The sequence below is a fragment of the Plectropomus leopardus genome, chromosome 16, assembly GCF_008729295.1.
Source record: "Plectropomus leopardus isolate mb chromosome 16, YSFRI_Pleo_2.0, whole genome shotgun sequence".
NCBI classification, from domain to species: domain Eukaryota; kingdom Metazoa; phylum Chordata; class Actinopteri; order Perciformes; family Serranidae; genus Plectropomus; species Plectropomus leopardus.
The window spans coordinates 19,559,374-19,572,689 of record NC_056478.1 but is presented as its reverse complement, the minus strand read 5'-3'; the positions used below and the strand labels follow the sequence as shown (position 1 = coordinate 19,572,689).

The following is a 13,316-nucleotide window of genomic DNA, read 5'->3' as shown; positions in this document are numbered from 1 at the left end:
CATGGTAGGGCTATAACCTAGTTTGTAGACATGCACCAAGTAGGAACTATGCAGGCAGAATACAGTCTTTTCATAATAAGACAATATACAAGCAAACAAATTCAGACTGAAGTGGTAAGACAGCGGCATATCTAATTCAGCCCCTCCCCAATTAAATAAGTTTGTATATCCTGCTTTAACACTGTTTTGGTTAACACAAAAAAGTGCTCCAACTAAAACAAGAAAAGCTGGAAAACTAGTTTGACCACTTTGGACAACTTAATTTTAGCAAGATCAAAATGTAATACCATTTATGAATATTTACTTACATAAATCTGGTATGCTGTAACCGTTTTCATTTGCTGAAATTTGTTCTAATATCTAAAAAAATTCTGTCTTAGCCAGATTGAAGTTTATTTCTCCAGCACTGAGCAGGCCATTCATATTGTACCTTTAATCTATATAAGAACAACAAAAGAAAAAAGAATCAGTTCATGATTTTCATCAAATTTATTTAAAAGAAGTTTAAAAGAATCACTTGTTTTTACAATTTACATTATACAGTCAAATGTCATATGAAGAGGCAAAATGAAAACAGGAGGAGCTCTAATAACTTAAGACCGATGCAGATTCAAGTTCCTGATTCCGGAGAACCCAGGCGCAAAAAAACACATTAAAAACAGCGGAGCATTTATTACACCCACAAGTGCATTTGCATTCCATGGCAAAGAGTGGTGTAGTGAGAGAGACAAAGAGCTTGGCACTTCATAGAGCGACGTTACACCCAGTCTCATGGAGGTCCACTAAATATGCCCCTTCACCAGACGGTCCACTTCAATGTGAAGCACTCATTTGCTGTGTTGTTTCTTCTTTTTTTGCAGAAAGGCTCTCTCAGCCCTCCTTGAGAGTCTCCAGCTCGAACTGAGGGAGTTGTCTGAATTGTCAAGTTCAGTCCCAGAAAGAGGTTTGAGTGGCAGAATGAACCAGTCCATTTTTCTGGTGTCATTATCAGTTCAAAACACAGCCATGATGCGGCAGTAGTGGTCACATCCTCAGAGTGCTACGCTGACGACTGTCAGGGCAGCTGCGATAGATAAGACTCGATGGCCTGTAACACGAAGCAGAGATAAAACGTCAGTTGTCGTCACAGCCAGTCAAACAGTCTGCACATATTAAACTAATCTTTGTTTTACATAATTTTTCCACAACAAAGACATCACAGTTAAAACGCAGATTCTGCTGCTAAATTTCCATGATTTTAGAATGAAACATAACATACTGTAGCACTTCATAAAATGCGACGGGTAAAAAGGGATGTTAAGTTTGCTTCCTGCAACCAATACTTGAAGCTTTGAATCAGTAAATTCTCTCAAAACATGACATCAAGTGGCAGAAGTAAACAGGATGTGAAAATGGAAACAAATGAACCATAACCACAATACAAACTCAACTCATGTTACAAAAGCTTGCGCTACTGAGCTGCGACCCGGAGGTTTTTTTTAGGATGGGAGTGGTTGGCTGTGTTCACCCAAAATCAACAGAGGTTGGAAAGAACAGGAGTGCTTGTATCTCTTTGACACAGTTCATCTGAAAACATTTACAGGAGGATGTTTATTCAACTCTGTTCGAATTGTTTTCATTTAATTTGACTGTAACGGGAGGAAAAAATGAGCGCTTCAGTTAAAAAAATATATATAATGAAAGAACAAGCACTTCATGAAATCTTTACATGGGTAAACCGGACAACGGTTGACACTGAACATCTGAATAATCTAAATTTGAAGGCTGCTGAATGCCATTTGACAGCAATTTTCTCTCATCCTCAATTTGTGCAAAGTATGGCGTGAACAGAATCCACTACACCAATTTGACATTAGCACAGATATACATTCACCTCCTAACCTCGTGCATATGTTAATATTACTCTCCCAGGCTACCACACTATTGGACAAAACTATGTTCAACTCTGCAGGATCCCTGCAAACATGTTCATTCACCCTAATCCACTCAGAGCAATATTTGGCGTCCTACCCAAAGTTCTTCATAGCGCTATAAAGTTCTGGCTTTCACAACTTTACTGACCTGCTGCTGTCTCACTCTTTTAAAATGGAAACATGAAAGAGGGATTTAAGATGTTCTACAGTGTATCAAACTTCAGAAAATGAGACTCCCTTAAAGGCTCTTTGAAAACCTGTAAGAAGACACTGAGCCGTCTCTGGATTGATATGCTTTTTCATTTCTTTTAGTTTGTTTTTTGTGTTTTTAATAGCATAAACACAAAAGTACACCCTTTCAAAAAAACCCCAAAACAATTAACTTTAAATTTGTAAGAATATTAAGACACTGGAATTAGAATATGCAAAAAATATTTAATTATTATTTATTTTATTAGTGTTTTTAGAAGCATAATTAACTCTTGATATTATACAAGAAAGTGTATACACAATAGTAATATAGTACCTACAGGAGTAGCCCAAAATTACTCAGTTTGAGATTTAATACAAAATTTAGCCAACAAAAAGAAACTCAAGTGATGCCTCTTGCGACTAATAGACAAGCTTAGCGAAGCTCTGGGAACTCTGCATTTATCACCATTATCAAACAGGTGGATTAACGGAGAGGAGGATGAAGTCGTTGGGGGTTAAAACTACAAACAACTGACTTTTAAGCTAGTTGTGGCCTCTCCATAAGTGTTCAGTGCATTCACTTTTAACTTTGCTTTTATTTGTTTTATGAGTGTTTGTTTTGCTTTTCTGATTCAAGGTGTGGTTGGGTGGGTTGTGTGCGACTCACAGGCCCTGGGCACACGTGCTTTTGATTTTTATACGTATAAACCTGTGCAAAGATTTAAGATATTTTGAAAAAAAAGGAAAAGAAAACAATTTTCTATAACTTTCTTAGTCCTAACAAATCTTTTCTGACTACTGCACCATACCTCATAAATGCTACAATGATCTCATCTGTCTCACCTTTGCCAGTTCTCCCGTAGATCCTGGAATCAAACACAACCGGGCTCCGTCCTTCCACAAGTCCTTCAGCCGCTGCTTCATGACTTCAATATTCCTGCAATAAACATACAGACATTACTATCTGCAACATACGGTGAGTGCACACAGGACCCCTCGATCAGTGACTGTGGAAACCCAAACACCAACAGCTATCTGCTACCAGCCCTCCAAGTTCAAACCCGAAGTTAGGAATGTGAATGATTGTTTTTAAGTAACCGGGGCGTTCAACAGGGACACGGAGCAGCCAGCCAGTGGGGAAAAGCAACCAGCTAGGGGTGTAAGGGGGCATGTCCCGCCGGAGTAAAGTTTCAGCCCCAAAAGCTGAAATTTGGACACATTCTAATGCCACTATTCCTAAATATATACTGTACTATAATCTTTAGCAGCAAATTATTTGAGTTTATCTGTCTTGCTTGAGGTTGCACTTCCTTCAATACAACTATTAACCCAATGTTGACTGAAACGGTACATCGTGCAGCCCTAAGTCGATGGATATAGCAGCTACGTTATCTAAACAGTCAATTTACAGAAAAATGTCATCATGTTACAACACATGGAAGATTTTCCTCAGAAGATTACTGTAACTATTAATTTCATTACATGACAAAATTCCACAACTTTTCCAAAACTCTGAATGATTTTTACTAAAAATGGGACTTTTACAGGCCTTAAAAATGAGACTGTAGAATTGTAGATTTCTCCTGGTTTTTCGTGACCATGGGGACCCTGATATCATGAAGAGTTTGCCTACCAGATAGTCAACCTGCAGTGAATCATTGTAAAGCAGAACTACGCTTCTTGTGTGTTTTAGCCCACACAGTCTGTAAACAGCTATTAATATTCAAAACCACACATCGTCCTGACTGTTCAGAACTTTTTAACTAAGAATTTTGTCTAATATACTCGATCGACTGACCGACAATTTCCTTCTCTTAGAGACCTGTCACAGTCTGCTGACTTCCACTACACTCAGGCCTCCTTCTGGGCAGCGTTCCTCTCCCTTCTCTCCTACTGACACACTCCACACCTATGGTCAGTGAGCAGGTGTGGTCTATAAATAAGCATTCACTTCCTTATACACAAAGCGGGAGAAAATTACTCAGTGACAGGATCACCAAAAATACAAAGAATGGATAAAATATATAATGTGAAAAAACACTGATACTTGATCATAAAGATTACTGCAGGACACAACATTGGTTTGCATAATTACTCGGTGGACAAAAAAATTAAAAACTTGTAACATTACAGTGTGAGACTGAGCATACATTTTCCTCATGAAACACACCTGTTACTTTAACAAAATTGCCTGTTTTTAGTGCATGTTTGCAAAGCATCTCAGTGAAAGCTCTGCTGATAAAAATTAATAAAGATAATTCATTCATTCATTCATTAAACCCATTGACGCCTGTGAGGCGAATGCGGAAAATGCAGCACTTCTGGTGGCCTTTTTAATGCTAATTGCCCCATCTTCAAGTTGCTGCCACCGTTATTTTCCAAAGTAGACCATCTAATGAGGACGTCCCCTGTCTGTGCAGTCAATGTAATTCCTAATGTATTTTGACATCAATTAATTTGCTGATATTGGTTGATTTTCTGTTCTTTACTTTTTACTGCAGGATGTAAGTCCTCAGCTGAGCGTACACACATCCATGCAGAGCATGTGGGGGTGGGACTGATACAGACACATCAGCATGCTCCTCAATCATCATGCTTGCATTGTTCGATAGTGGAGGCTTGTGGTCGTAACTTATTAATCACAACTATTTAATCAGAATTGAAAGTTCATATACAGTTAAAAAGTAGCTGGCTAGACTTCATTGAGTAGTGGCTGTCTGACTGGAAGCCAGTGCCTTTGCAAAGCTCTACATAACTTCTTGAAAATTTTGATTTATTAACTCAAAATATGCCCATGGTAAACTCTGCAGCACGACACCATCTACTCTATCCGTGAAAAAAACAAAAAACAAAAAAGAAAAACCTTCAAGACAACCGTTTGAGTTCATAAATATATTCTTCTGTATGAGTCAGGGTTTGTGACAACTTTTTCATACCCATTATGATACCACAAGAACACTTTTTTCAGCTCACACGTGAGGCACATAAAAAAGGTTTTCAATGTTCAAGAGGACAAACTTCCTTTGTTTATAAGCACGTGCACGTAGGTCAAAGCACTAGGCAAATCATGGAGGCTGTGAACACACTGGCAGAAATTCACTAAACCTAAGCTTTAGTGCCATTTTGAATTTCCCTTGAAAAGGCACAGCAATGTGATGAGAGCTGATAGTAAACTCTGCTCTGACAAAGTTGTGTATTCTAGTTATGCAACAAAAAGGCAAGCATGTTTGCCTGGACTCCAGTGGGGGACAAATGCTTAGGAGAATGAAAGGATGCAACAGGGGGCATGGTGCGATATTAAGTAGAAACAATGTTCGTAAAGGATAGAACAAACATAAATAACAAAACACTCATATATTATTTCATAACACACACTGAATTTGCGTCTTAATAATCAATACAGTATTTTATCTGGAAGTCAACGTCATTTCTCATTCCTGTGAAACACTTAAAGTTCTGTTTATTTTCAACCTGACATCTTTTCATCAGGGCAGCTCACCTGAATCTTTATGTGTTACACTTTGGTGGTTAACTGGCTCCTGCTCAGATCTCACTGTACAGTTTAGCAGCTTTTCCAGCGTTACATTTTCAATGTGCCTGACGTTCTGCTGCGCCGTTACTGCCCCAAGTGCGCTATAAATAACTGAACTGTGTATATATATATATATAATCCTGTAGCCCTCCAAATTAAAATTCCAGCTCCAAAAATCTATTTGTGGCAGAAGATGTTTTAGTTGTGGTGGCCCGCCACAAATAAATAGATGTGTGATAAATCCTGCATATTGTTCACTGGTTGCACAGTTTAAGTTATTCTATGCAGGAATTGTCAGTTACTGCAAAAGTGAAAACCAACTCAGATTCAGTGTCATTTTAGAGCGAGTTCTGTCAGCTTGGCATTTCAGTTGCTATATTTTCTTTTTTGTCCACGATTTTTGTAGTTTTCTTTTGTGGCCAGGAGCATCTTGAACACAGCAAAATAAGAAGAAAATAAGAGGAGGCACAGGGCAGGGTCTGCAGATAAATACACCACCACACCCTTCTGGTGAGATGATTGAGAGGGATTATCTGCGTGTGGGTTTCTACATTTTGTTAATGATAAATCTTGCATAGTATGTCTTTAAGTCATTGTCATAGATGTGTGCACAATCAAAACCTTGTGACATTAGGTTTGAAAACAGTTTTAACTCTTAAAATCTTGGTTGTGTCATAGAGGGACTATTAGGTTGTATTAAGGCGTGCGGTGCTCACCTGTCTTCCAAACAACTGTCCCGCAGTCCTTTCTCATTCTTAGAAAGTTCTGGCCACCATTTCCTGATGACGGATTGAACCCAGTGTAAACCCACCATTATGTTTCTGTAAAAAAGACAGTAAACACAGAGAAGTCTGTCAAATGCTGTCACAGATGTCTATGAAAGTTTTTCAGGTCATTAGTTAAAAGTGCTACGTTAAAGACAAGTCATTACTCATCCAAGAGGCTTCATCAGTTCTCACTTCAGCTCGTTGGATGACTGTAGAACTGCCTTCAAGACTAACGCAGTACATCCAATTGCCTTTAGCTCAGTAGTTTTAAAATATAATGTCAAAAGGATTGTTAAAAACATGGATGCAATTCCTCAGTGACACTCACTCTTCATATTTACTGGCAAGAATCACTTTCACAAGGGGCATGAGGTCAACGCAGCAGCCAAGTGACAAACATGGTGCTTCAGTTTGAAGGCTGATGAGAAACAAGAAAAAACAAAGAAAGAAAGTGAGCTAATTTCCAGTAATGTGGGCAGGCACAAACTGTTGAATCTTCAAAGTAAACATAAGAGAAAAGAGGCCGCTTAGGACTAAGGAATTTTCCTCTCTATGAACTATACATTTTCCAACTTCATGTTAAATTTAACTTTTTGAGCTGTTAAAATGTATACCATGTGATCTAAATATTGAAATCAAAGATATCATCATAAAGCATAATTTAATTATGACAAAAGTTTATCAACAATTGATTATCAAGCAAAAATGCCAAATATTCAATGATTATAGTTTCTGAAAAGCAAGGACATGATGCTTTTCTCAAATGTCTGTGGTTAGAAATTGACTATATGTTGAACAAACAAACAAACAGAGAGAGATGTCCCTTTGGCTTCCAACAACACATACTGCCCATTTTCTGACGTTTGACAAACTTTCAAATTTATTGGAGAAAAAGAACATATGAATTAATAAATAATAAAAATTATTAGTTGCAGCTCTAATGACGCTACATGATCTTGTTCAATACAGGTTTGCAGTATTTGGCAGTCCAGTCATTAGTGATGAAGCTGAATCACTAAAAAGCAACAGTGCAAAACACCCAGATGAGACTCACTTGTTTGTTAGGACAGGTAAACAGTCAAGCAGCACCCCTGTGTCTTGAATTCTGTGAATCCAACAAATGATTAAAGGTGAAGCATGTTATGTGATTAAGCAATGAACACAAACTACGAGAAGGCAGAATTAGCTGTTAGTTACTGATTTACCTTATTAGGTAGGCCACTAATTCACTGGCGTTTCTTCGCCATAGTGTTTGGGCAACTTTTAGTCGTAGGTTCCTTCCAAAAAGGACATGAGTCATAGCTTCATGGTCCTTTGATAGCTATATGTCAACACAAACAATGCACAAAGGAAATTTAGTCTACAAATGTTGTTGTTTCCAGTTGTATCAAGCTTATGAAATAATTTCACAATTGATTTTTTTTTAATTCACAAGCAGGCATTTTTGCAACAATTACTGACTACATGTTACCTTAAATTAGTGGGGAAACACTTTGTTTTTCTAGCATGTCTCTACAGTGAGCAAAGGATCCAAAAAAGGTGAACATTGTTCTTCAACTGAAGTAAACAGGACAGCAAAATTATACCAAACTATCCATTTGTAAACTCACACAACTCGTACAGTATAATTCAAGCCTAATTCATCCAGTCGTACGCTCAGGATTTCCCAGACAGATGCATTTTCGCTTAAAAAGTACGATTGAAAACATGTCAGTACAAACAGTCTCATGCACAGCCGAGTGGTGTGCCTGGGAATAAGCATGCACAGGTAGACGGAAGTCTTTAAAATCATATTGTTTCTGGAGCCCAGTAGCTCAGTTGGTAGAGTGGACACCCCACATACAGAGGCTGCATCATCATTGCAACAGCCGTGGGTTTGATTCTGCAGTCAGCCCTATGCTGCATGTCATCCCCTCTATCTCCCCCCTTTATGCTTGAACCGTCCTATTAAAATAAAGGCAAAAAGCCCCCCAAAAAATCTTAAAATCATACTGTTTTAGCAAAAAATGCAGGTGTTTGGGAGTTACCGAGCATACAACTGGATAAATAAGACTTGAATTAAATTGCATGTGTTGGTGGAGAATTTGCAAGCTGATGCTTTGATATAGTTTTGCTGTTGTAAATCATGGCCCCGCTTCAAGAATAACAAACATATTTTGGATTTTTCATTCATGGTGAAGGCATGCAAGAAAAACATTTTCTTCATGAATTCAACGTAACAAATAGTGAGTTACTGTTCAAATGGTAACCTTGCACTTAAATAAAATATTAAATGTTTGAAATATTCTTTTAACTCTCACCTCAGTAAAGTCACTGTACTTGGAGCTGGCCCCTGCCATCTTGGAGGCCTCTGCAGAGTTCACAGGGAGCCCACAGTTGTCATAGTAGTGCATGCCCCGCACATCATCGGAGCACGTCAGCTCATTTTCTTTGTTGGCCATGCCGAGGTTACGGGTACGGCCTACATCTGATGTTCTGCGGTGCAGCTTTAAGCCCACCTCCACCAATGGACAACCCTTCCTCTTGCAAGATGACAATCGCTGCTCTTTGCCTGGGCTGTGTACTCTGTAATGCACTTGAAATCTGCCAAGAGGAAAGTCGACATGAGCCGGATGCAAAGCTGTCACAGTTTGGAAGACCATACATTTCAAAGCCACAGACATGGTGATAATGGTAATGGAAAGGTGCCTTAAAGGTCCAGTGACTGAGAGGAAAGATCTGTGGGACACAGAGCGAGTGGGTGATCATTATTAGATGAATCCCACAAACGTGGATCAGAGACTCACCTCTCTTTATCTAATTCTTCCTTATTTATAATATCCACCTAAAACAAAAGGATAGGGGATAAGGCAACTACTACTACAATACCACTGAACTGTACTTCACAGTCACCAGGATTAAAGAAACACAAGTATTTACACAATAACACATGCCACTTGCTTTCACATCTCCATACCTGCTTCATGATCTTTCCAGCAGAAAAATGCAGGCAGGATCGCAGAAAGCCATGTGGATGTATTCTGGTTCACCTTCAAGACTTCTCGTAGCCAAACATGCTTAAGTCACCAGCCTCCATAGAAATACACTCTGTTGGACAAACAATTGTGGAAAACAGGATGAAAAAAACATGTTGCAGTAGTCAAAGCCACTTTTCGTGGCCTAAAAAGTCACAGGGTGGCTTCAAATACATAACATGCGATCTAACACGCAGCAGGTTTATTTAAAAAAAGACTAAACGCAAACATTCAAATAAGATATACAAAACAAAAACGCTATATTTGCGTTACAAAGGCGTTGGCTGCTGCGATACAAGCACCAACGTTAGCTAGGTGAGCGGCAACAAATGTCACTGTGTTAATTACACTTTAAGTAGCAAGTATGTCTTGCTACACTTTACTGGACAGTTTGAAGGAGAGTATTTTGTTACGTCTCTCAGATTAAAGTTAGCTCATGCTCTTAGCTGGTTAGCAAACTACAGCAACAGTTAGCTTTGACTGTTAGCTTACAGGTTAGCTCAACTATCAAGGATACACGGAGACGTTGAAAGTAACTAGCTGGGCCGCTAATGCGAGCTAGCCAGTTAGCATTGCAACTCAGACAACATATGGCTTCATAAACGAGGCTTTATTTTCACCATTCAAACCATACAATTAAACACCAACCTGTTCATGTTGTGAGACACACGAGGTCTCCTCAGGTGTGTAAAATCCAAATCGTGAAAAACGGGTTAAACTCCAAAGCAACTCTGTGTGCAGGTCCGCTAGCGTTTCACAGTTGTACCATTCAAATGAATACACCGCCGGTGAGTGGGGATTGTGGGATAGATTTTGGCAAAGAAAAGCTGCAGGTTTTAGCGACGACTGCTGGACGTTACGAAACATATTTATATCCCGGTGTGCTGTGGCGCCATCTAGTGTCCACACGGCGGTAATGCAGACAGACCTGCCGTGTATGTCACAGTCAGAAATACTGTATTGATCTCTGAGGGGAAACTGTGGTTCGTTACAGCACAAATAATTATAAAAAATACAGAAAGGAAAATAGAAATACAGTAAGAGTAAACAGTTATCACAGTATGTAAATGTTTACACATTTAAAATAAAGTATGTATAGTATCCTGAGTATGTAAAAAATATAAATGTATGAAACACAGTATTAGACATTTGGCACATTATAATATGGATGATGTGCCGAGTGTGTAAAATGTAAAACTTATGCTACAATGCAAAGTATAAAACTAGTATGTGAGTGAAAATATAAAGATAAAACAAGACAACAATTGCAACAATCATGCACTGACCTTACAGCAAATGTAACAAGTAACAAGAGCCTTCATAGAAATGTAGTGGAGTCAAAGTAAAACATTTGTTTTTCAAATGCAGTGCAGTCAAAGTGATACATTTACAAAAAACAAAATCAAAACTCAAGTAAAGTACAGATACTAAAAAAAAACTGTACTTCAGTACATGTACTTCATAACTGTCCACCACAGCTCAATAGGCTTTTTTGTTTTCAGACGCTTGGCCATTGGTCCAATTCTTCACCGTGCCCTCATCCTGTGAAATTTCTTCTAAATTTATATCTTTAATAATCTTTAAAAATTAAAATAAAATAATGCCATCTAGTTTCTTCAAAGAAATGAATGAAATGCTGAGATATAGGCCTTCTGTACATGTTTTAAAAGTTTTCTTACACCTTAAAATTTAAAAGGCTTTGCGACGCCCTGTGAAGCTTTGGTGACTGCTGTTGGGGTTGCAACAAGCATTGTTTGACAGTGACGGTATTGCAGCCTCACTTTACCTCACTTTACCTCCACTCTACATAGAGTCGGCCTGAAATTACCTGCCTTAGGCGACCTCCCTCTTAACCTGCACTCATCTGTTCATTGTGAGACACAGAATTGAATTTCTGCTGTTGACAAAGTTTTTCCATACAAATCATTCATATTTTTTAGGTCTTACAATTGAATGATCCAGTCTTTTGGTCATAATACAACACCCTAAGCAATGTTAAAAAAAAAGGAAACACAAGTTACACAATAGATCAAATTGGAGCCAGGATATCATAATGTTTTTCCTCTTCCAGCATTTCTGGCTTAAAATAGGCAAGACCTATGACCACGAGTAATGCAGGGTGATATGTAAACTTTGTGCATGGAAACTCATTTATGTAAAGTATCTGAGTTCATGATTTAAAAAAAAAAGACCTGAAAATTGGTCACATTCTTCACAGTACAGTATCGCTCATTGGGTTAAACCTGCTATCTTTAAAAGGACACTATGATACGGTTCTTTATCTGTTTGTAGGTATGTTTTTAAGACTCAGCTGTTCAGTGAAGTGGCCCCACAACGACTGTTTATAAGACTAATACACACAGCTGATATGTTATTTCAGGTCACTTTTACATTTTGGCAAACATAAAGAAATTAGTGGATAGCATATTTTTGCTTGAACTGTACTTTTTATTTTAAAAGAAATATAATTTCATTTGTTTTGTTTTATTGTAAATTAATGGTAAAGTCATGAATGGAGCTCTGAGTCTGAACATTATTTATGGTCATCAACTTCTCTTCACAGCAGGGCCATGAGTAGAGTTTAAATCATGGATAGATATTCACAGTTTAGAGCCTATGAATTTCTCTGAGCACAATTTCTCAAAAGTGAGTTCAGTCTGCTACAGGCAGTATTTTGTTTTGGAAATATTTAGGAAAGTCTTTTTGCAGCTTTCTGACTCCCGACGAGACACACTTACTTAATCACACTCTCTCAAAATGGATTGGTTAAGAAAAAAATGTTTGTGCAAATCTGCTAACAATTTGTATGCTGAAGCACGAACAAAAATCCCAGTGTCGAAATTATTTCTTTTCTCTGTCCTCTCAGTCACACATTGTGTACAGTAATCATTGGAAAGAATAATAATTAAAAAAAAAAAAAGACCAGATAAAGATCTATGCTATACTGAAATGCCACACTAAAGTGATGAAATAAAGTATTATTAATATTTCGCAGGAACACTGTAGGCCTTTCCTCTTTTTATATGATCAGTATTTCAGATATGAACAAAGAGGTGCATGATTATATCTTAACAGGCCTTAACATCTTAACAGAATGGTTTTGACATTTTTGGATATGGGCTTATTCTTTTTCTTGCTGAGGGTTGGAGGGGACGATCGATATTAATCTCACGCCTGTGAGATTAATAACTAGGTGGAGCCGACAGCCAGTTAGCTTAACTCAGGATCTGAGTCTTCAACAGGGGCTCCTCAGAGGGGGGTCGCCAAATTACTTTTTTTCACAAATTAAAATATGCCTAAAAATACACATGAACATGAATAAAATTATAAGCAAGGATGAATCGGCCTTTTCATCAAAAGAAAGAAAAAAAAATTCACTTAATGTTACCCAAAATCTTTGTCCAATAGTGTGAGCCAGCTCATACTAAACTGATGTGTGGCACCATATTTTTTCACACGTCTGTGATGAGCCACAGAGCACAGGAGAAATGCTGATTTGTAAAACTGCTTTATTCAGTGTTTTGCTGGTATGAGTCACCAGGTCCTTTTGTTTGGGTGAGAAAAAGACCTCTGTGGATAATTTGGCTCCTGTCAAAAACCTCCTGAACAATGAACACTGAAAGGAGCTCTAACCAGAAGTTTCAGCTGGTTGCAATCTTCAATCCTCACCACCGGATGCTGCTAAATCACCCTAAATCTTACAAACTGCTCTTCTGAAGATGCTAAACTAGAGTACATTTGTGCAGCCCATATTATCTTGTGTCAAGTTCTTAAAGGAGTGGCTGCTACACAACTTTTATGCTGCACTTTTTCCTTTTAAGATCCCTTTCACAATATCTTTGATTTCACAAGGCTGAGTGAGTGGTTTCTGGCTGCTCTGGTATTTTATGAAGGAGAA

At 38.1% G+C, this 13,316-nt stretch overlaps 1 protein-coding gene across 1 annotated transcript; it reads right to left on the bottom strand.

The window, feature by feature from the left end:
* Positions 1–477: 477 nt before the first annotated feature.
* Positions 478–10,234, bottom strand: katnbl1 (katanin p80 subunit B-like 1). The gene is made up of 10 exons (XM_042502895.1): positions 10,067–10,234; positions 9,361–9,491; positions 9,191–9,228; positions 8,705–8,987; positions 7,610–7,725; positions 7,459–7,509; positions 6,733–6,822; positions 6,354–6,458; positions 2,949–3,042; positions 478–1,087 (listed from the first exon to the last, which is right to left on the bottom strand). The coding sequence occupies exons 2-10, from the start codon at positions 9,367–9,369 to the stop codon at positions 1,055–1,057; spliced, it is 819 nt and encodes a 272-aa protein (XP_042358829.1). The 5' UTR covers positions 9,370–9,491; positions 10,067–10,234; the 3' UTR covers positions 478–1,054.
* Between the last annotated feature and the right edge of the window lie 3,082 nt (positions 10,235–13,316).

What these genes read in the sequence shown, in the direction of transcription:
- katnbl1 (XM_042502895.1), bottom strand. An exon ending in AGTACAGTGACTTTACTGAG is followed by an intron (nt 7,726 to 8,704) that starts GTGAGAGTTAAA and finishes GTTGACATATAG; the next exon opens with CTATCAAAGGACCATGAAGC. An exon ending in TTACCTGTCCTAACAAACAA is followed by an intron (nt 6,823 to 7,458) that starts GTGAGTCTCATC and finishes GTTTCTCATCAG; the next exon opens with CCTTCAAACTGAAGCACCAT.